This window comes from Equus caballus, chromosome 4, assembly GCF_041296265.1.
Source record: "Equus caballus isolate H_3958 breed thoroughbred chromosome 4, TB-T2T, whole genome shotgun sequence".
Classification (NCBI taxonomy): domain Eukaryota; kingdom Metazoa; phylum Chordata; class Mammalia; order Perissodactyla; family Equidae; genus Equus; species Equus caballus.
Window position 1 is genome coordinate 62,444,929 of NC_091687.1, and position 23,267 is coordinate 62,468,195.

Sequence of the window (23,267 nt, forward strand, 5' to 3'; positions counted from 1 at the left end):
CATGAAAAAGGTATCTATTTGTTTCCATACTTACAATTTCTTATTCAGAAAGAGTTTTCCTTTTAGGAAAAACAAATACTTGAATCAGCTATTCAAAAACACTATTCCAGTGTCTGGTGTCATTATTCCTATACAGTGGCTGGCGTCCTCCTTGATGTCTTTTTTCTAAAGGTTTAGACTAATAATAGCTATTTGGGCATTAGAGAGCCATCATAAACCATGCTTACTTCAGGTTATCTGGTAGATCCAAGGGAATTTAAATAAGATGGGAGTTAGGTAAGATTGACATTATCAACAATCATTTTAGAACAGGAAAAAAAAGCCTCTGAAATATCTTGCCATTAGTTTCAAAAACTGAAGAGAGAAAAAAGAAAACTACTACTTTACCCAGGGTTCCTGCAGTGGCGATGGCTTGTGAAAGGGGCGGTATTTCGGCTGCAGAGCTGCTGTTGGCCTCCTTCCTAGGCCCGAGGCTCAGAATATTTCTTACATCTAAAGAAAAATATCCCCCGTCAACAGAAGAGTCCCCTTTGGAGCTGTTCGTAAACACACAGTTTGATCCAGCTTTGAGGGGATTTTCCACCACTTTAAGCATTTTAGGAGCAAGTTGTTACTTTGGTTTGATGGCTGCTCATTTAAAAATGGAGTGTTGTGGAACAAGATGTGGGGAGGTTGATCTGAAGCATCATTTTCATTTGTTTCCACAAGTGGAGTGAAAATCCTCAGAGCAGCAAAATTTGATTGCATTTGACAAGACCATTCCAGATGTATATTTCAAGACCATGCTGTTTTTGAGACAGCTTTGGAGATTCTTTCTAAGATTCTCCATCTATAAAGAAGCTCTAAGTCTTCAGGTCGGAGAGGTTTCCATCAGCCAGGTTTGTAACCAACCAGGATTATTTTCCATAAAATGATGCATACAGTTCTTTGGTTCACAATTACTTCTCTCTAATGTAAAGATAAAATTAACCTCACCTCAAAATTCTTCATCCTAAGACTCCTGCTTCCACCAACATTTCAATACATATGTGCATAGTGTGGATTTGAGAAAAACACATTACCCTACTCTACATGTATATTAAATATGTAAACATACATACGTATTACTTAGGACTCTAAACGCAGCACCTGATGTATTGTTAGGGAGCAATAAGTAGTAGATATAGTACTTATTATTTTCATAGTTTTGATGGTCATTGTTACTATTAAATGTATATATTTCTTCCACAAATCAATGGCAGCTTCCCAAGCACCAATATTAGATTGCACAACCCTGGAGCTGCACCCAGCTCTGAGCTATCCAGGATAACTCTCCTTCTGCATCGATATTATGGTTATTTTGTAGATATGAGATCTTTAAGTTCTCCATACTGACCTCTTAAGAGGTGAGTTTCTTTGAATTTCTGAAATGTAACTCTAGAACTCTAGAGTTAGCAAGGCATCTGAAACTTTTAATTTGCCGTATAGACTCCCCTATAGCTCTAATTAGGATGGGAGACCACCTGGGAGGGTGAGGGCCAGGAAAGAATGGTTATTTAAGAACTCCTCTTAGACTGTAACAGAAATGTATAGCTTTAAAGCAGATCTGCAGAAATCTGATGCAGAGCAAGCCACTGTGAAGACAAATCAAATTTGGCAATTAAAGAAAAGGAGCAAAATTTCATCATGTAAAGCACATTTTGTACCTCAACTCTAGAAATCACCTTAAATTACAACATCTCAGGCCATCAGTAATTAATGATACTATATCTGTACAGATTCTACATATATATATACAAGGACAAACAAGCACTGCTATGCAAATGTATACACATATATGATATATATTCACATATATACAGGCACATGTATAACTTACGTATATTCAAATTCGCTCCATCTGGAGCCAAAGAAATGAGTACTAAATCTCTAAAGCAAGGAGTCAAAGAGGTAAGACCTTTTGATTCCCTTGAAGCTGAAGAATTACAAGGAAGCTTGTCAACGCCAGGTGGCGCCCTTGATCTACTAATCCAGCCGAGGCCAATTCATGAGCTGTCAAAAGTCAAGGTCACAAATTGTCTTTTTTCGTCAAGGTCAAGGTTTAAGGCCTTCCTAGTCCTGTCATTTCAACAAATATCAAAACCTGCCCTCTCAGACACATGCAGACCCAACAGCAGATTTTAAAATATGGCAGCCTGGGCATCGCTGATACTAAACAACTGGTTTTCATTTTCCACAGGGATCCTGGGAATTTATATTATCTCTTCCTCCTCTCTTTTTTCTCCCTTTCAGAATATCTGACACTTTAACCTTCGTGAACACTTATCTAAATTTTTAGGAGTTTAGTTTTGAGGGATTTCTCCCTTTCTTTAGAAAATTTGTAGGAAAAAAAAAGCTGAATAATAATAGAAAAGAATGGTCCTTGGTTTGTATAGGACAAATCTGCTCCTTTTCTTTCTGTGCAGTGCACATTTATCACAGGAAAATAATGAGTATTTTCTTCATATTTTAATGGCAGTGACTATTTTATTAACAGAATACCACTATATCACTATCTACAGGTCTAAAGCTTTTTTTTAATGATTATTTTTAGTAGAAATACTTGAAAAGCAGGTGCACAAATACATTTTCACAGTGTGCTGAATGTCTTTATTTACAAGATAGCATTTTATAGTGAATATGAACAAAATGAATGTGCTGGTTGAAATAACTGCTTGATTAAAAATGTGCTGTGAAGATGAATCCCTAAACTTTCTAATGTGGTCTCATAACACAAGAAACAAGGAAAAATACTAACCCCTTAATAGATCGAAATATAGACTGTAAACATCTAGATGTTTGGGGGAATGGATTTCTGTTCTGAGCTTTCTAAAAAATAAAAAAGGAAAATTATTTCCTCAGCAAAATGTCTAGTAAATATTGGGAAATACCAATTTAAGTGAAAAATTAATTGTGTTCAAACCAAATACACCATATTGGTGTGGGACGTCTTAGGAGATCTGACATAAAGTGAATTCTGCGAATCATCTGATGTGTTAAATATTTTTCAAAAAGATATCAAATCCTTTGGAAAGCAAATGATATTGAAGCAGAAAATATTGTCCAAATGCTACAAAATATGCTTGTTGTAAGCAATTAGAAATTATTATCGGAAGGACAGTCCCAACCTGGGGTTCCCTTGTAGCTCAAAAGCTCAGCTGGTTGTGTTAACTACCAAGACAAATGATCATCGGAAGAGCTTTCTCTCCTTCTCTCCCTTCCTAGTAAATAGTCCAAGATCATCATTTCAGTACCTTCTTCTCTTTTCCCCTCTAAATCTATACATGACATGTTTTGCAGAATATACAACAACGGCAGGAATTTCACCAAGATTTACCTGAGCAGTCACTTAACATGCAAAGGGGGATGGCGATAGCGACCCAAGGACAAGCAGATGTTTTCAACAGCCTCTTGCTTTTGTAACCAACTTTCGGATTACTACCATATACCACAGTGTCCTAGAATACAATGGTCACATAAATACTTACAAGATTTCAGTAAATGCGTAACTTATCTGAAATTGTGTATTTGGGGGTTGACGTTTGACTCTAGAGTTTGTCATTTAACGGTCTGGTGGGGTTGGCGGGAGAACTGGCAGTCTTTACCATTTCTTAGAGTAAAGTTTTAAAAAAGTTGTAGATTCCACCAAGGAGAAAGAGATCCCCTTTAGAAAAGTAAAATGCCAGTCTCTCTCTTGCTCTTTCCCATTCTTCAATTATTATTAAGTATTATAACCATTATCTGGCACAGCAATGAGTCCTGAAGCATTTCTTCAAGTTGCCCTCTTGCTCTACTTTTAATCCATTAACTAGTGGTCTTCAGTTTGTTGATGACTTTTTTCTCTTTGACCCTCCTGTTCTGGAACCAGATTGTAACCTGCCTCTCGGAGAGGTTCGTCGTTGCTGATATCCGCCTCCGTTTGTCCTTGGTAATGAATTTGTTTGTAGCGTATTCCCGTTCGAGTTCTTTTAATTGCACCTTGGTGTAAGGGACGCGCTTCTTTCTTCCTCGCCTGTAGGAGCTGGCGTCTGAGGGATGAGAGACCACGTCTGGAAGATAGGGAAGAAAGCAAGTTACACACAGATCAGACCCAGGCGCGATCTGAGCCGCCCGCCTTGGAGCGCCCGGCTGCCCTTTGCAGCGTGCGGTACAATCCGGCCTTCTGCCCAAACCTGGACGGTCAGTGGGGCGGGTGGTGAGCTCTTCACTGAAATGAAATCGCCCAGGGCTCCAATGACCACCCCAGCCGGGCCGTCCTGCCCGCACAGCGCTCCGGGTTCGATGCTTGATCGCTTGGCCCAGTGGCTCACCTTAGCGCCTAGCTCAAGGGACAACACTTCAATGCCCGGCTCCTTTCCGTATACCCCAAGCCTCAACACTTGATGCTTCTACAGTGAAGCCATTTTTGAGAGAAAGAATATGGGCAATTTGCTAAACCGTTTCCAGGTCAATTTCCCATCCTTAAGTCGATGTCAAGGGCTAGCGAGGGCGGGGCGCAGAGGGAGAAGGAAGCCAGCCAGGGTCCCCACAAGATTCTTCCCAGTTATCCCTCACCCAGGGACAGCCAGGAGCCAGCCTAACTCAAGGACAGTGACGGCAGTGCCAGCCAGCGGGGTTCGGGCTCCCAGGGGTGCAGTGTCGCTTGGGCAGGCCAGGAAGAGAGCAGAGGGGCACCAGAGTGACCCAGGAGCGAGGGGAGGAGAAGCTGGAGCAGAGCCAGAGGATTGAGGCTGAGAAGGGGGCGACATTTACCGGGCAGAGTGGACTTCCAGAGGTGGGGAGGCTGCGCCTGCTCTTTGGGGCAGTACATTTGGCCGTTCCAGCCGTTGGGCAGCGCCCAGGGCTGGTAGCTTTCCATGGGAAGACCCAGGGGCTCGTGGCGCGACTCGCCGGGGCCCCCGAGGCCGGGCACCACCGGCATATCCAGGTAGCCAGGCACGGGCTGATGGTGGTGGTAAGGCCCGGGCGCGTAGCCCTGGTGGTAGAAGGCGAACTCCTTAGCGCGGGAGCTGAACTCCTCGGCCGCGGGGCCGGCGGTATCCATGTACTTGTCCGCGAAGGCGGCGGCGGCAGCCGAGGCAGGCTGCGCGCACGACTTGATAGCGTTGGGGTGCGGGCCCATGCGGGCGCACGGGTAGTAGCCGCTGCCGAAATAGCCGTAGGGCAGCGCCGCGGGCCCCGACGAGCTCTGCGCCGCCGCCGAGCAGGGACTGCACTGCTTGGCGGCCTCGGCGCCCGCCGGGCCCGCCGGGCCGGGCCCTCCCGAGGACGACGCCGCCGCGGCCGCTGCAGCCGCGGCGGCGGCGGCGGCCGCGGCGGCGGCGGCCGACGGGGGCGCCTCCCCGGGCGCGCTGCTGTAGGCAGCGGCGGCGCCGGGCGCCAGGGGCGCCGGGTGCGCCATCAGGTTTCGGCACTGGTTGGCCGCGGCTGCCGCGGCCGCCGCGGCCGCCGCCGCCACGGAGAAGTTGCCCCCCGCGGCTGCGGCCGCAGGGTGGGGGAAGCCCCCGCCCCCGGCCCCGGCCGCCGCGGCCGCCGCCGCCGCTGCCGCCGCCGCCGCCGCCCCTTCCATGTTCTTGTTGAGCTCGTCGGCCACCAGGCCGCCGCCGTTGTCGTAGAGAAACATGACGGTGGGCTCGATCCAGCGGGGGTGGAGGAGCACGGAGGCTGTCATAGCCCGAGCCGCATGGAGAAGACCCCAGTGGCGCTGTTTTAAAAAGCCCCCAAGAAGTGAAGAGCGCGCGGCGCGGGGCCGGGGCCCGAGCGAGGGGGGCGGATCGCGCCCCGCGGGGTCGCGCCAGGCGGCCGCCCATTGGCCCGGCCCCCCCGCTCCGCCCACGGCGTATGCAAAGCGGGCGGCTCCAACCCGGGCTCCGCGCTGTGCACCCGCTGTCCCCGCCGCCGCCCGCGCCGTCCCCAGCGCCAGCGCCCGCCGCGCCGCCGCGCACCATTCACCCAGGGGAGAGGCGGGGGACCGGGCGGGTGGGGGCGGAGGACCGGGCGGGTGGGGTATGGAGAGAAGGGCGGCCTCCTCGCAGCTCTCCTTCCCTTCTCCTATGCCAGTGAGGCCCAGAGCAACGTAAGGCGGGGAGGGGACTGGGGCGCGCTGTTGGGTTGCGACCTGAGGCGGTGGGCACAGGTCAGGTAAATCTGCGAGGGGCTGGGGATGGGATAGTAGCTAGGCGTAGTCCAGGCCGGGTATTTCTTGGGGCCTCCGGCAATGTTTTCTTTCCAGGTATTTGCACGTCTTTCTGCAGAGAGACCCCAGCACGGACACTAGCTCTTTCGGGTTCGACAGCGTCGCGATTTGGCTCTTTCCAGGGGAACAGTGGCGGGGCATTTGCTGATGCGCCTGGTTCATGGATCCCAGGACGTTCCACTAGAAAGCTTGGACTGCAGTTAGGAGCTCCCTCCCCTTCCCTGTCCACAGTGTTTCATAGACCTTACTTAGGCCCGTAGGCTCAGAACGACCCATCACCACACCCACGCTGACACACGCACACACACACTGAAGTGTACCTTGAGCATACACTCACACTTACTTATACAGACTGTTCCTCACTCTGCCCCAGTAACAACCCTTCCTCCTCTAGACTTTGAGATGGAGAGAGGGATCTGTGCACATCGTTCTCCGGTGCTCCCACATCTCCTGCTGGTCTGGTTTGTCCTGGAAGGAGTTTAAGAGGGACAGGCCCCAGCTGGGTGCCGGCTGGGACTCTGAGCCCCCCTTCTGGGGCCTAACGGGGCTTCATAGAACCTGGGCAGGAGCTGACTCTCTGGGCACCCGGACGCTCCCTATTTCACTCCATTTTGGGACAGGAGAAAGGAGCTCTTTGGGGCCACTTCATGCCTTCTTCCCAAGTAGGATTGGGAAGAGCCCTGTCTCCAGCCTGCAGAGGGTGCCCCGTCCTCTTCCCTCCAAGAACCAGCCTGAGACGCCTTTCCTCTGTGCCTGGGAAATGCGACCCTTTCCTGAGAGCACGGTGGGTTGTTGGTGCTGAAAGAGCCAAGCAGCCGCCATGTTTTGGTGAGGGGGGTCCTGTCACTTTGGGGCCACATGCTTGCATTTCTAGTTGTGGAGGCTGTGAGCTGGTCGGATGCCTAGAAGGGGAGCAGGCACTCAAAGTGAAAGTGGGTGCACTCCACAGAAACATCAGGGTTGGGGAGAGCTCTGGACTCCCTTCTACCCTAAGTGGACTAGTGAGCATCCAGGCTTGGACCTGCCCTCTGGTCCCAGCTTGCAGACTCAGCCCTAAGCTCAGCGCATTGCAAATATCCCCAGCCCCTACCCCCTGTGCCGTCTACTCTCTAAGGCTCCTGGTCTTCCTGCAGGGTCGGGACCAATGAGGCTGGGTTCCAGTTTTTATCTGTCCTGTTCGTGGGTTTGCCCGGACCAATGTAAGTGTTGCCAAATAAAACCTTCTTTGACCCCCCCAACCACCATCATATGCATACCCAGTGTGCCCTTTCCCTCCTGCCTTTTTAGTAGATCCGGGTAAATATTGATTTGCTCCCAGTTTACCTCCTCCCTGACTGGCCATTTGCAGACTAAGGAACCAGCCTCTGTAGAGATCTGATTTTTGTGTTCCTTTCCGGCCCGTTCACCCCCCTTCCTTCTTCCAAGTGGCATTGTAAAACTCACGGTGACAAAGAGACAGGGTAGTGCTCGAGACCCCAGTTCCTGAGGACTCGAAGCCTGTTTTACATACGGGTCAGACGCGGCTGGAGGCCAAGGTCAAGTTGAAAGTTGCAGTCTAGCCAGCGTGAGAACTGCCATGCAAGCCTGGAGACCCAGGCAGCTGCGAAAGGCCCACCGCCCACCTCCCCTCGTTCTTGACTCCTTTTTCCTTTGGAATTCCTGTTTCTGGCTCCGTTTGGTTACCCAGCATTTTTTGCTGCCTTCGTGGAGTTTTTGGGGCGGTGTTTACAGACTCTTCTTCTCTGCCTCCGCCCTGCTCTTGGCCCGGGCTTTGAGCCTTTTCTGTTTTCCAGCCAGACCCGGAAAAACGAAAACACAGCTCGGGGAGCCCCCACCAGCCGGCGCCTGTGCCAGCTCACCTCTGGCCATGGCGCAGCTGCTGGTGCACACAGCGGCCAAGGCCAGCTCCACATTCCTCCCTCCAGCTCCCCACTTCACCGGACACCGAGCCCTGCATGCAGAGGAAGGGCCCCAGCTCCACAGACTGCCAAAGTCGACAGGGTGCCTCCTCACCAAAAATGGTGAGACAAGATTTCATCTTGTCTGCTGAGGAGCCACAAGCAGGTTTGTCTGGAAGGGGCGGTGCTGGGGGAAGGCTTTGGGTTGCATCTCGAATTAGGCTTTGCTCCCTAAACTTGGCGGCCCCGCCAAGGAAGGGCTTCAGGCCTGAATTATTTATTGAGCTTTGTGGTGTATCTTTAGTGAACAAGTTAGCCACATGTTTTCTTAGTTCCCCATATCTCCCTATCAACTTTTAAAAACTCTCGAGACATGATTACTTAGAAGGAGGCAGCCTGCTTGTTTCCTTCTTGTCTTGGATCTTGATAAATATTAAATGATTTTTCTACCAGGCAAGTCAATGGTGTCCTGGCGAGCCTTTACTGTCTTTAAAAGTCTTCAGGTCTTGTTAGACATTGAGTTGTAGCCACCAACCAGTGGGGATGGGTTTAGAGAGTTTGAATGAGCTCCGTGAATAATTTTGGGTCTCAGTTTCTAAAATTTCTACTCACTTTGAAGCAAGAAAGTCTTCCTCTCTCCCCTTCTTGTCTATTGCCGAGGGACATAAGAGATTCATTAATGGTTCCCAATATCCTTTCTTAGCCTCTTAGCTCTCCAGGCAGCCACCAAACCAGCTTGTTGTGGGAAAAGGAAAGGTTGGAGGGCAGTGAAGAACTGGAGTGTGCTCTGGGAAGCAAGCACAGATTCTCCCAGTGCTCTTTCTCCTTTCTCAACGGCAGGGTCAGGACTCACTTGCCTGCCCAGCTAGTTGGGTCTGACCCTCTGAGTGATCCCTCTGCTGTTTTGTCTACCAGGCTCAGGAATTCCTATGGGATTGCTGGGAGGCACTATCAGCTTGGATCCTGGCAACAGTAGTTTTATTCTCAGGCCCTTTGTGGTCTACGCAGGGGAGGCCAGGGTACCCATTGGAATCTGTGGGTGGCAGTGGCCCGCTGAGCAAGAAGGCAGCACTGGTGGAGATGGGCTGTGCCTGGTACTCCCTGATTGCCCCCGGGAGCCCTGAGCAGGCAGCGTGGGCAAGATTGGAGGGCAGCAGTGGCTTGGCCTTTATTCTAGGAGCTGCCATACCCTTGGCCGCTATGGCTTCTTACCTCCTAGGGCAGTCTGGGGTGTCCTGCAGGGCTTTGGCTATCCTGGAACCTCCCGCTGAAGAAAAGGACCTTGGCTGGGGTATTTTTGGGCAGAGGACTCATTGCCAGGCTGTGCCATGGAGCCCTGGGCTCCCAGGATTGGAAGAGAAAAGGACAAAGGGAAAGCAGGTTTTAATCGAGTTTGATTTTCACTAGCAAATGAAATTTACCTGCTCTCACTTTAACTCGGAGGAGGCTGTCAGCACTGCTCCCTGTCACTATTTCTCTGCATCCATCCAGCATTAGGATAAACATTCCTCGGTTGGTTTTAAAAACACTTTGTATTTCAGGATATTCATGTGTTTCTAATGTATCCAAGCAGCTTTACGAGCGGCATTTGCAGAACATCTTAACCCTCTCTCTCCCACCACAGGAGGGGTGGGAGCGCAGAGATAATGGCAAAGGAAGAAAGATTCAGAGAGGAAAAAAATGGCTGAGAAGCTGAGGCTAACTAAGAGGGAAAGAGAGAAAGAGAAAAACACCCGAACAGAATAGCATCTTCGAATTTGCAGTTGATCAGACCGTTTGGGAAAGAGACAAGTGAGGGGCTGCTCTGTTCATGGTGGACTTTGCGAGTTTCCCCACCTCTGTCCCCACGAGGGCAGACACTGTACTCTTTTTCTTGAGGAAAAAGGGTAGATTCTGAAGAAACCTGGGCCGAAGCTGGCCAGTAGGCAGAGAAATGGCACCTCCTGAGTCACTTGCTCAAACCTTTGTTGTAGCTTTGTGTGCATTTGAAGCATTAATGAGGCAGCAAAAAGCCCAAGGCTGTAGGGACAGTTTTGGACTGTGGGAAGTCACTTGGCACTGTGGCGGCTAACTGCTAACATGATGAAAGTGGGAGGAAATGCAAGGTCCAGGAAGACCTGGGAAAACCCCGTCTGCCTTTAAGATTCCCTAAGCTGGTGGATTTTGAGGAGAACAAATTTTTGAAGGAGCAGCTCTCCCGTTGCCTGGTGGGTTCGTTCCGTACCAGGCCTTCAAGGCCAGCAGTGCACTACCTCTCAGAAAGGACGGCGCAAGGCCAGGGAGGGCCCCGGTTCCAGCACTGGCCTGCAGTGTTTCCCCTAGAAAGTCCGTGAGCAAGGAGAGGGGCGCCCCCTCTCTCGTTTTGAGCAACCAGCCCCTGATCCTAGGCTCGCTGGAGGAGCAACACCCAGCCCCCGGCCCCTGCACAGTGCCAGGCGGCGCGGCCCCCAGACTTCCTAGGGTTGGCGCAAACATGGAGTGAGGGGCGCGTTCCTGCCTGAGACCGGCTGCCTTCGGGCTCTGGGAGGCCTGGGTGATACCGCCAGTGGCGCTGATGATGGCGAGGGGAGTGCCGCCTGCCCCGATGGCGCCGCCGCAGCTCTCCTCTTGACTGAACCTGGAAACTCAGCCTTCGCTTAAAGGACAGGGGCATACGTTCGAAGCAGAGGGAACTCGGAGCAACGCTCAGCCGGAAGGAGGAAACGCCTTCTCGAAGTCCTCAGCGGCCCCGCGGGTGTACCCATCCTTTGCACTGCGGGGGCCCCTGCCGCCCCGGGAGTGAGCTCCCCGTCAACCGGCCGACCAGGGCGCTGGGAGAGCGCAGGACGGCCCGAGGAATTCCGGGCGGTTGCGACGTGAAAAGGGAGAGAGAACTGTGTCGCGGCTGCTCTCTGTCCCTGCCACTGCCCAAAAGGAGTCCCACCCGCCGGCCTCCGCCCCGATCCCAGCTTAATGCTCACGCTCACAACAAAACAGGAAACCAGCGCGGGGCTGTGGATTCATTATGTCAACAAATACACTGAAGACATTCGAGTGTTTGAAGGAAATAGGGGGTTTGGACGTCAGCCTGGCCCCCTTGGAGCCCCGGCATTCTCGCGGAAAAACCGGTGCAGGCAACCAGGAGGCCAGCGGCCTGGGCCCGCGTGGGTCCGTCTCTCCTCAGAAGCCTGCAGACTCCCCCGTCCTGACCAGGGTTGAGAACTCTGATGAGTAGAGCAACTGAGGGAAGGAAACTCACCCGCGCAGCCACGAGAAAGGGGAACTCGGAGAACGCAGAGGCGTGATCAGACATTTACGGCACGTTACGTGCTGTAAGCATAACAATATATGTCTTGATATGCACACACAGATTCACACATCAGATGCACACACACACACAGAGTGAACGCAGACGTCTATCGTCATGTGGGTGAAATACAGGCATCATATCAAATCCTGAGGAAAAATGTTTCACCCTGTTGGACCAGCCTTGTGACATACTTCGGGGTGGTTGGCGTCTGCCTATCCCGTTCTGATTTTTTTTCCGACTACTTACTATTCCCTCCCCGGTGGCTTTGTAAATACACCTGTCCCCAGTGGAAGGCGAGCCCCGGACTGGCATTTACCTGGTTGGGGTGCTCTCCCCAGAAACTCTGGCTGGCTCTGGGGACCCGCGCTGAGTCGATCAGCAGGACCGACGCCGCTCATGGCGCAGCCGCCGCTTCTTTGCCCCGCTGCTCCAGCCCCGCTCGGCCCAATCCTCAAGGAAACGAAGCAGTTCAATAAAAACTTTTGATATTAGTTTTTATGGGTATTTACACTCTGGTCAGGGGAGCTGAGTACGGAAGCTCCATTAATCAGCCCCCAACCTCGGGTTTGGATGCTCAGTTTATGGGTTGGGAAAGGGAGCTTGCCGGAAAGAAAGCATGGGGATGGCCGGCTGATTCCGGAGAAATGAAAAGGGAGCAAGGTCGTTTTCCGTTCTTGGAAAACGAAGATTAAATGGGTAATTCCAGGTGCTACCCAACGGACTACGTTTTTATTTGAGCCCCCTGGCAGGAATAACTTTTCCACCTTTGCCAAACACATCATTTTAAAAAGTCTTTTTATTATGGAATTTTCCAAACACACAAAAGCATAACAAGCCCTTGTATACTCAACTCTTAGTTTCAACCGCTATTATCATTTTGTCTTTCATGTTTCATCATCCGCTTCCACTTTTTTTTTCCTGGAATATTTGAAAGTAAAGCCCAAACTGCATCATTCCATTCCCAATATGGGATTTTGAGGATAAATTTCAAGGTTGAGCAAAATGGCTCAATAAAAAGGAATCCTTCCTGTGTCTGAGTGTGAGGGGTCAGTGTGTTTGAACTTGAATTGTTCTGATTACAATCTAAAAAGAACTTGAGGGTCCACCCAAGAGAAATCTGGACAAAAAAGGGATTTGGGGTGTGGGTGCATCTTGCCCGAAATTTTATATGTCTGTTCTTTATAAAAAATACATATGTATGCGGGAACTCATGTTACCCTTTTCCACGAATGTGTCATCTTTTAATGGAAGATTTCTGCGACTGCATCAGGATTTTATGGGAAGAGGAAAACCATGCCTTGGTTCTTTCTGTGTCTGAAATTGACATATATTCCTTTATTATTGGACGAGTGACTATTTCCCATTTCAACACACCTCCTCCCTTGGTAGAAACCAAAAAGAGATTTCTAATGATTAAGCTAGGAAGGGAATGTTTATACTGGTTTGGTATCTCATTTCAGCAACCACAGTTTTCAAGAAGAAATGCAACTCCATGTATTCTTAAAAATCTCAGCAGTAAAAGATTTTTAAAAAAGAATAAAGGTGTTGTGGTTTGTTTTGTTTTGTTTTAATTGAGCGGTCTAATTGGCAATGAGCATAACCCTTCCCAGCAAACTCTGAAGGATGATTTAACTAAAAACCTTGGAGACATTAGACAGCTAAGAGGCAAAAATGAAAAATAAGAAACCATTGAATTTGATGAGTCCTACACCAGCCAGCTCCTTAAATTATAATCCCACTTGTCTGAGTGGATATTGTTTGTCCTTTCTGTGTTGGGTTATTTTGCATTTGGATTGTTTGTGGTTCCTTAATTACCTTTTTTTGAGGAGTTGTTAAATATCTGGGATGCTTTCACTCTGGGATTCTTTTATGCTGATAATATAACTGTTCAATGTGTTCAGAAAGAATGATTTGGCAAAACTCAAAAGGGATGTGTAAATTAAACAAGGGAGGAATTATGTGCACAGATTTTATGTAACTCTCTAACAACTCCAACTGTGCCCAGCAGAAGCCCCTGGAGATGCTGGCCATGAGTCCCTCCCCTGCAGCCTGTGGGGCATCAGCAAGATCGATCCCTACTGGGGCTGTGGGCCTAGCAGCTCTTTCAAGGGTCCCTGGTCTCCTAACTCAAGAATGGAGTTCACCATGGGGTTAGGGTTCTGGTCAGGGTCAGTGTGGGGACTGCAGAAGTGAGAAGATTTGGAGGAAGAGGGAGAGAGGAAGAGAAAAGTGCAGAAAAGCTGGGAGACAAAGAGGTAGGGAGAGATGGGAAGGCAAAAGTTAAGAAGCGAGGAAAGCACAATTCCTAACAAAAAGTCTAGCCACAGCAGTCCAATTCAGGACTGTGTTTTTAAAGCTCTGCAGACACCAGTTCTCTGTGGAAGCCTGTTCTCTGAAGAAGCCTGGCTGGGGGCCCCCGCTGGTGGGGAGACGCGCAGGCTGCAAGCCTCCCTATCATTTCTTAGACTGCACAAAAATAATCTGGGCTTTGAGAGATGGATTGGGGTCCTGAATGAAATGTAGGTATGAAATTCTGCCCACAGAGAGCCCAAGCCAGGAATTCTGGCTGGTATCAGCTGCCTCAGCATAGGTCATGAGCCAGACTTGGGACAACCCCTCGAGCCTGCTAGCAATTATGTGCTCTCAGCCACTTTTAAAAAGGCCATATTTATTTACATTTCTAGGACCTAATGTCAGGTTATGTCAGGTCATGGGACCCTTGGCTGGTGCAAAGTAATTTGATGTCACTGAGAGCAAGTAGACTCGTTTGTCACCCCAAGGAATAGATGTCCTCATGGGCCTGAGCTGGGAGCAGAGCAGAGAGGGGCTGGCTGGGGCTGCAGGATCCAGTCACCGGGTCCAGTTCTGGCTTAACCAGGTGAGCTGGGAGGGGGCTTTCTGGGTCATGTGTCAGTGCAGCGAGGTCAGAGAGGTCAGCTCTGCTCCAAGCACACACATCAGCCCTTGGAGCTCGCATGGGACCCGGACTACTCCAGGCCCTTGCATCCCAGGGTGCTTTGCCCCAGTATCCAAGACTCAGTTTTTCATTCCCTGAAATTAAAGCTGGTTAACCCAGCTGCAGTCCTTCCTTCCAGTCCCCACCCACTGGTGCTCCAGTGGTCTGTATTGGATTCATAAAACCTAAAGGAGTCTCCCTACCTGAGGGAAAAGCTCAGAGGTGATGAAGAGGGGAGGGCAGAAGGAGCTATAACTCTTATACTCCCTTGGGGATGCACTTCAGTGTGTGACCTGGTTGACTAACATCTTGGTGAAGAGTTTCAAGGCGTTTGCCTAGAATGGTCTCATCTACCGTTTCCGTTATTTGCAGGTTTTTTTTCAATGGGGGTGGGCAGGAAGGATAACACAAAGCCAAAGAACAAGGTTCCTTGAGAATCTGGGAGGCCCCGAGCCCTAGAGTATGGGTAAATGTGGAGAAAGCAATTTGATTGGCAAAAGGAGGAAGGAGGAGGCCACTTCTGACAGCCTTGGACTGATGTAAGCCCGGCGGTCCACGTACAGAGGGCAGCTCTCAGCAGTCATCACTGTTCTCTGCGGTTCCCACTCCAGGGGGCCTGGAAAGTCTGTTAGCGGACTGCTGGGGGACCCAGTTATGGCTCAACGAAGTCTTGGGGTTCACACACTGAAATGTGGTGAATATATATCTCTTGGCCTTCTGTATTATCAGACGGCATGCTGGTGCTTCTCTTCCTCCCTGACTCTCCTCAGATGATATAATGCCACAATAAATGGAACAAGAGGGGAGAACTTAGACCCAGTCAAAGTGGCCGGTGGGGCCGGAAGAAGAAGACTCCGCTTTAAACAAGTAAAAGCAGCCAATAGAGAAGCTGCAATTGGTATCTCTGAGGCAGATGGGGAGGCTGGCAGGAACCTGCCTTTCTATCTGCCTTTCAGGTTAAGAAGAGGTGCTGGGGCAGCAGACAGAACTCCATACGTGGCACTCATTCCCGCAGGGTCCAAAGAGATGCCCAGTCCTCAATAGAAATTAGACAGTCTATGCAAGAGGAAGCAGACAGGGCAAGGTTTGACGGCCCCATGACAGAGACGCAGTGAAAATATCGCTTGCGCGTCCTGGGAAGCTGGGCTCCTACAGTTCTGCAATGCTCCTGGCCGACGACAGCCCGCAGGTGGTGAGAGGTCAAAACCTACAGCTGGGTGGGATGGCCTTGGGGCCTCCGGCCTCACGCGGATTCTGAGACGAACTGTCGGTCCCCAGAGTCACTCAAGACCCTCGAGGAGAACCCACATACGGTCGCTCCAGGATTTCATACTCTGGATCCAGGAGCCCCACAAAAGTTGGACGGGAACCCGGGGGTCCTGAGCCCTGCGTGCCCTCAGTTGACTGACTAGGACCCCAACCTGGAGAGAGGAAAGCCAACGAGAGCTGGACCTTTCCTCTCCGAGGTGGAAATAGCGCCTGAGTGGGATCCCGGTCCCGTCCCTGGGATCTTCCAGACAGTCGCGTGCTCCGAACGGGCGGCCAGGGAAAGAGAGTCTTCTTTTTTAGGCCCTCCCACATCAGTCCAAATCGGCTGCAGTCAAGGTCGCAGTAGGCAGAGGCACGGGATCCTCGCACGGCGCCGCTGCAGTTGCGACCTCTTCCCACTAGATGTCTTCCCAGTTAATCGGAATTGAAGGGCGCTGTCTGCTCCCGGCGCCGAGACTCGGTTTCCCCTGCCGCTTTCTGAAGTCTGGCTTTCCACTGGGAAAGCAAACCTTTTTCTCTCATTCTTATGGCCCCTCCCCGCCCCTCGCTCCAAATCCTGGCTCTGGAAAGCCACCAGAATCAAACGCTGGCTCCCTGCGGCCCGCGTCGGACCCGCTCAAGCCATTGGAATCTTTTTATGACCTTTGATGTGTTTAAATAACATGGCAAGACTGAGTACACACCTCGGATTAAACTTTAATCGGCTGCAGTCAAGGTCGCCCAGGTGGTAAATGCGTTTCCTCCGACGTCTCCTGGCGGACGCTGCGGGGTCCAAGGTCTGGGGCTGAGGCCCCCACTGTGCCTTCCCGCCTCTGCCCAGGCCTGGGTGGGGGCCAGGACGAGGGCCATCACATCCAGCTCCAAAGAGGACTCAGGAAATAGGATCGGGGGCAGACACCCAGGGTGGGCTAATGACCCGACCACAGTTTTTATAGCTACTAGACAGAATACTTAAAAATTCCAAGAGGCACTTCCAATTTCCCTTGACTCCAGAGAATGGTTGTAGTTCCAAAGGCATGATCAGTGCCTTGATTATTTCCCCCAGCATGGTTCTGGTCGCCCAAGGTGGGGTGTAGGATTGCTGGTAATGATGGTGCAACCAAGTTAGCTGACTGTTTTGAAGGTTGCCAAGCCTGTTAGAGGTAGGTTCAGGTCTAGAACCCCTTCTCCAGTGCCAGGCCACACAAGGTTAGCTGGAATTTCAGCTGGGCTGAGTCATCAGGCCTGAACATAACTTTCTGAAGCAATACACTCAGCGTGGAGAATTGTCTTGGGCAGTTATTGAGGAAAGAAATCCAAGGCCACGGCAGAGTGTATAGTGAGGGCTACCAGTGTGGTTTAAAAAGGGGGATGTGTACATAAGGGCTGGAAGGATAAACAAGTCATCAGTAACAGTGGCTTCCTCTGGGGAGAACTGGGGGTCAGAGGGTTGGGTGGAGAATTCGCATTTTGCTGTAAATTCTTTTGCGTTGTTTGTAACGTGCACCAGTTTCATTGGTCAGGCACTGAGGTATCACTCTTCAGAAAATAGGGTGCCTCATTTGTCTCCTGGCCAAACATCCCTCTGGGGAATTTCCTCTACACTCCAAACCAGACTTGGATTCAGGGCAGACATTGAAATAAGGCACCCCAAAGCTTAGAACTCAGCCTTACAGGCATCCACTCAGATTCCCATCCCCCGGGAGAGGTTCTCAGACCTTTCTCCAGTGGGCTCGCCCTAACCTGGAAATGAACATGCCACCCCAGGATATAAAGCCCCAGCAGTTCACAGTAACAGAACAGATGGTCTCAAAACGAATTCCAGTCTCATCTTCAATTGCCCCCCAACTCCTCAGTGCCGGAGGGTTTGTAGACAAGGGCCCTCCATGCTCCTTCAGACTAGAGATTCCCAGAGCCCCCAGCCACGATGTGAAGAGTAAATATCCTTTATGTGTAAATTTGGTTTGTCAATTCTTGTCTCCAAGTGTTAAGAAGCTCCACATACTTGGCTGGGGTGTTGACTTCTTGAGTTAGAGACAATAATATCCATGTCTAAAGTTAGTCTTAAAAGTGCTTCTTTGTGGAACCTTTTGGGAGCTGGTAATGCTTGGTATCTTGATCTGGGTTAGTAGTTACTCAAGTGTATACATACATAAAAATTCAGTGAGCTGGGCGCTTAAGATTTTTATGCTTTGCTATATGTAAGTTATATGGCAATAAAAACATTTTTTTTAAGTGCTTCCTCATGACGACCTGTGAAGTAGGTCTCGAGGTTATTATAATCATCTCCATTTTACAGACAAGGCAACTAAGACTCAAGGGAAGCTAGAGTGTCCCAGGCCTCCGTGACAGAAAACAACCACTTCCAGTTTCCTTCCCCCAGTCTTGCTGCTTCAGTAGGGAGCTCCCTCTTTTCCTGCAGACTTCTCAGGGAGCAGGACCCAGCTCAGTCTAGAGATGCTCATCTCAGAGCGGTTGTGAGGCGGGAACAGGACGATCCGCGTCTTCTTCAGACTCTTTAGCCTTTGAGTAGGGAGAGGATGGGGAAGGCGCGGTGCCCAGAGGCTGTGAGGTCTACAGGGCCGCGCTTGAGTCCCTCTAATGAGGAGGGCGGCCTCCGGGGCTCAGAACATACTTTCTTCTCCTTATTCCAGTCACCCCTGCCCAGGCGCACCCCGCAGCAGAGTCTGAGGCCCGGGAGAGCCCGCCGCGCCCCGCCCGTCCCTAGCCCCCCACCTTCTCAAAAGCACAGGCGAGGTGGAGCGGGTGTGTTAGATGGGGGGCGAGGACATAGAAAGCGGTTGTTATTTATTCCAGGCACAGCCGTCGCAAAAGGCTTCCAAAAATATCGAGCCGAGATATTTTATTGTCCAGCCTGTCTGCAGCCTGTAATTATGCTTTCAAAATGTTTAATGTGTGCAAATGCATTAGCCGCTTTCGCTGGTGAAAACTCTAGTTGGAAGCGGGGGAGAGGCAAGTCTGGAGATAATTATGTCGTACAGTCGCAAACATTATTCTGTTCTTACTGTAAGCGGCCCGGCCACCTTTACGAGAAACCGGGAAAACTTTGAGAGTAACTCGTAGCGTTTACGCGGAGAAACTGGTGTTTTTTTTCTTTCCCGTATTATTCGAAATGTCCATCGGGCGGCTTCTGTGCCAGGGTCGGGGCGCGCCGAGAGCAGCGCCGGTGGAGGAGCGCAGCGGGCGGCGGGCGCGGGCGGAGGAGCCCGCGGTCCTCGGAGGCCGGCCCGGCGCTCGCGCCTGGCACCGGGAGGTGGCGGGGCTGGGGACCTGGAGCCCTCGCGGCGGCGGGCAGCCCCGGCCTGGGGCAGGGTCGGGCACTCCCGCTCTTCTGGGCTGCGCAGGTCTCTTGGGCACCTTCCCTGCCACCCCATCAGCCCATCAGGCAGCGTTCCGCGCCCCCGCGGACCCCACTCAGATGCTGCTCGGGTGGAAATGCGATCGCTAGGCCGAGGCCCTGGACCCGTGAGCGGTTCTCAAAAGGCGCCGGCCGCCGAGCCCTTGCTGGGGTGGGGTGCGGGGTCGGCTCTCAGAGGGCTGACCCAGGGTGAACTTGCTATTTTGGGTCCCGGGTGCTGGGGGGCCAAGAGAACAGCTGTGATGGTGGACCCCCGCCTCCACCCCCGGGCGGGCACGTCCCGCCCAGGGGCAGGCCAGTGCCCCCCACCCTACCGGCCAGGGCGTGCGCCTGGGGCTCTCCGGGAACCTTGTATGGTCTTGTGCTGGCACCTCCCATCCCGCGACACAGACACTTCGGTCCCCATATTCGGGCTGCAGCTCCGCCTGCCATGAGAGTGACCCGCGCAGGGACAGCAGTCCGAGATGGTGGCCGGCCCCCTGAGGGACAAAGGCATACGTTCGCAAGCCAACAGCAGCCCTCATCTCCCCAAATTTCCGTTTCAGCTCAGGCTTTTAGGACAAAAACAACAAGGCCGAGGGGTGGCGCGGGGGCGGCGCTCAGCCCTGGTCCCAGGCTGGGTGCGCGTCTGGCTGGGCGATTCCTGGACGCTAAACACCTCGAGTGCGGCCCTTGCGAGGCGGGTCGGGGGTGCCCGACCCCGCGAGGGCTTCTTTGCTGGAGGCTAGCAGACTCCCCACGGGAATCACTGGGTCTTGGCTCCCTTTAGCGCGACATTCCGACCCGGGGCCTGTGTCCTCTCATTTCTCCTTAGGAAACGACCAGATTTTGAAACTCAGGCCGCTGATTTAAAACAAAACAAAAACATTTGGCACTCATTTCGTGTTGTGGAGCATGTAAGAAAATCTGTGTGGGATCCAGGGCGCATTTTCTGAGGCCTGGCAGCACTGTTGCCGGCCCCAGGGCATGGAGAATAGGCGGGTGTAGAAGGATCTGGGAGGATGACATAATCCCAGGGAGGGAAATACTCAAACAGAGAATTAAAACAAGACCCACTAGAGGTGATTTGTTCCTGCTCCAAATGCATCATCCAAGGAGAATCCCTTTGGGCTACAGTTATTCGGGCTCAGGGGTTGGAGGTCCTCAGATCCACCAATGGTGGGGGCGGTTCCCTGAGATGTGAGCTCCCAACCTTTCCCTGGAGGGTGCAGGCTCTGGCTACAGGAGATGAAAGGAAGAGGGGGAGCGCACTGGGGGTCCCGGATGGCTGCAGCCCCAAAGTAAACTCCATGCCTGGGATGCCTCTGCATAGTGAAGTTGCCAAGGCTTCCAGACCTGGAGGAGGGAATTGGTTAGTTATGTTGCAGCTAGAAATTTGAGGACAGCAGTACTCTGGCAAGAGGTGCAGACTAAAGCTTTCAGACTCCCTCTCATTGTTCTTCCCTCCCCTTGTGTCTCCTTTTCTCTCTGCCATCTTTTCCCAACTCAAGGGAGTCAGGCCTCCAGGTGCAAGTGGCTTTGCTCCCAGACACTACTTAGATGGGATAGAGAGACTGAGACGTTTGAGGAAGGGTGTCACTAGTGGTTCAGATTTCAGAGACTCCAGAAGTGGCCACAACCCAAAGCCTGATAGAAGAAACTTTAACCACATTCACTGTCCCAATGAATTTTTAGGCCCTGAAGGACCTAAAAAATGCCATCTTCTAACCCAGAGGTTCCTGCTTGCTTGAGAGGCTAAGCAGAATTTTGCAAGGAGAAGGAGAAGGGGAAAAAAAGTCACTGTTTCTGTAGATTTCCTGGCTCAATTCAAAATCAGTGCTCCCAGAAGGAGGAGGACACGTGTCCTGTTACTGCTCCCTTGAATGTAATTTTTCTCTTTCTCCCACACAGAATCGAGGGTTTCTAAATGCCCTCAGAGCGATCCAATATTTGATCCTCCCAATGGGAAGTGAATCTGATCAGGGCCTTCCTTGCTCTCCTCCTCCTCTGTTCTCCAGCCCCCTCAGAAGAGCCCACAGAAACACAGAAAGGCCCAGGGGGAGTCTCTTGCCGCTGGAAATGACTCTGCCTGGTACCCAGAATCCAGAAATGGTGAGTGGTTTCTCTTCAAAGGCTGCCTGGATCGTGGGGCTGGGGGAAGGCTGGGCTGGGCTGTTGGGGGGGGGGGGGCCTCCCTTGCAGCTGCACCCAGCCAGGGAAAGAGGAGGGCTCTCAGGAAAATGGGTGAACAGGGCCACCTGGAAAACCTAGATTTCTCAGCTTTCTAGATTCCCTGGAGGAGGAATTCTCTGGCTGGGAGTGATTGTTGCCAATTCCAGTTTCCAGATTTGGTTTTCTGGCCGAGGAAAATTGGGGCCTTGTTTCAATCTTTTCCTAGAAGTTATATGCTCATTCTTCGGCTTTCTGTTTTCTATTAGCCAAACAGAGACTTCATGTAAGATAATCTCGGTTTCTCCCTCCGACCTCTGAAACATGTAATTTGGGGGAGATACTCTATTTAAAATGCCAATCCCCATAATGAGCCCAGCTTAGCAGTGTGAGCTCCCACCCTCCCCTTAATGAACAGAGCTGTCGAGAAATAATTTCACTTTGATCTAGTTTGTGACCTGATTTTTTGGCTTAAAGAAGACTGGGCGGCTAATTGGATTCTTCAGTTGCCTTTAATCTCCACCTCAACACTTGGAACCTGACCAAGCTGAATTAAAACAAGTCTGATAAACAAGATGTAGCTGGCTCCCAGGTTAACAGCAACGAGAAAATCCCCCCCACCACGGTGGGGTTTAATGGTCACAGCGTGGTTGGCACCTCACAAAAAACATGAGGCTGTAGGCCCCAGAACCTGCAGCACGGAAGTCTTCAGAATCCTTTCCCCTTCCCTCCCAACACCCTGGATGTGGTTTAATTAGAAAGAGAAGGCGAGGGGTAGAAGGAGGTGGGGAAGAAAAACTTACAGTTGGTGAAAGAGGCAGGGTTGGGGGTTCATCTCAAAGGGAGGCAGGACGTTGAGGAGACTTTGTCCCTGGGAGAGGAAGCAGGCCGAGCCTTTGAGGGCTGGACAGTAAAGATTGCAATTCGAATTTCCAACTGTGCTCCAAGAGAGAGGGGGTGCATGAGGGAAATAGGATATGAGGGGCAGGGTTATGCAGCCTGGGGGGCTGGGAATCATGGGTTTTATTTAATCTTTTCAGATGCCAGGGTTTTGTGTTCTGGAGGCAAAGCAGAAGGAGGAAGGAGTCTACTGGGACCTTCCCACTCTTAGCGTGGGGCCTGAGAAAGGATTCTCTTGGGCTCCCCTCCTGATGCTCCCATTTGCTCTGCTTAAGAAGCTGGAGGAATTCTGAGGGACTACATCCTCCAAGGCAGTGGGAGTTTGGTTTAGGTCAGGATCTCCCATCCTAGACACTATTGACATTTTGGGCCAGATAATTCTTTGCTGTGGAGGGTGGCCTATGCACTGTAGGATCTTTGGCAGCATCTCTGGCCTCTATCCACTAGATGCCAGTAGCCTCTACCCCAGTTGTGACAATCAAAAATGTCTCCAGACATTGCCAAATGTCCCCTGGGGGCCATAATCATCTCCCAATTGAGAAGCACCAGTTTAGGCCTCTGTGAGGAAGGCGTTTCTAGGAAAAAAGTGGAGTGCTTTGCTAGAAATGATCTTTGTGGGGGTCCAGAGAACCAGGGGAGCAGGATGGGGGACTCTGTTTTCTTTTGTTTTTTCTGGCCAGCTGGATCATGAACACCTTCTTAGGGCTGTCTTGAACCTCCACAGCAACACTTTCATGAAGACTTTGAACAAGCCTGTAGCTTCTAGGGCATATAATCCAAATCTTTAGACACACTGAATCTGGGAGAAATATGTGTGTGTGTGTGTGTGTGTTTAGGATAGATGCTGGGGGCGGGGGGGGGGGGGAGCTATCCGGGCCTCACCTTTTCCTACAGCCTTGAGTATACATTGGCATTCCTGGCCTTGAAGTGGGAAATGGCTGGGCTTTTGTGCAACCTGTGCTGTTGAGGGTATCAGGGAGGGGAGAGCCTATTGTAAATGTTGGGGTGAGAGCTGGTCTCTATGATGCTGTGAGGCAGATTCTTATTCAGTAAGGGGCCCTATAGCTCTGCAGCCAGCTCTTCCTTCCAGCGCTGAGACCCAGCCAACCTGACTCCAAGCAACCTCTTCTTACCTGGATTTTCTGGAAACTGTAAAGTCCAGGAAAGTATGAATTTGGCAAAGTTTATTGAACATTTGGCATTATTACTATAATGATAATGGAAAATAATTTTAA

At 51.2% G+C, this 23,267-nt stretch overlaps 2 protein-coding genes across 16 annotated transcripts in view; one reads left to right on the forward strand and one right to left on the reverse strand.

Moving 5' to 3' along the window:
* Positions 1-357: 357 nt before the first annotated feature.
* HOXA13 (homeobox A13) lies at positions 358-6,077 on the reverse strand. 2 transcript variants are annotated; one of them, XR_002807489.2, is made up of 3 exons: positions 4,771-5,822; positions 3,507-4,067; positions 358-492 (listed from the first exon to the last, which is right to left on the reverse strand). XR_002807489.2 is itself a non-coding variant. In XM_023639422.2 (2 exons), the coding sequence occupies exons 1-2, from the start codon at positions 5,687-5,689 to the stop codon at positions 3,823-3,825; spliced, it is 1,164 nt and encodes a 387-aa protein (XP_023495190.2). In that variant the 5' UTR covers positions 5,690-6,077; the 3' UTR covers positions 2,536-3,822. The 2 variants fall into 2 exon arrangements, 1 of the variants encoding a protein (XP_023495190.2); XM_023639422.2 differs by lacking the exon at positions 358-492 and having other exon boundaries at positions 2,536-4,067; positions 4,771-6,077.
* The window catches only part of EVX1 (even-skipped homeobox 1), a 44,456-nt gene continuing 27,203 nt past the window's right edge, over positions 6,015-23,267 (forward strand). The window contains exons 1-5 of one of the 14 annotated variants that reach the window (XR_011437890.1): positions 6,015-6,094; positions 6,881-6,998; positions 7,348-7,413; positions 8,008-8,278; positions 9,737-12,942. The gene's annotated coding sequence lies outside the window, so the exon portion shown is untranslated. Of the gene's footprint in view, positions 6,160-6,252; positions 7,043-7,347; positions 7,414-8,007; positions 8,279-9,736; positions 12,943-20,874; positions 21,076-23,267 lie in introns of those variants that run through there. The other 13 variants (XR_011437893.1, XM_070264716.1, XR_011437896.1 and 10 more) reach the window with 13 other exon arrangements.

Coding starts and splice junctions, on each gene's coding strand:
- HOXA13 (XM_023639422.2), bottom strand. CDS start 5,689: ATGACAGCCTCCGTGCTCCTCCACCCCCGCTGGATCGAGCCCACCGTC. Junction 4,068..4,770: donor CTGGAAGTCCACTCTGCCCG/GTAAATGTCGCC, acceptor CCTATCTTCCAG/ACGTGGTCTCTCATCCCTCA.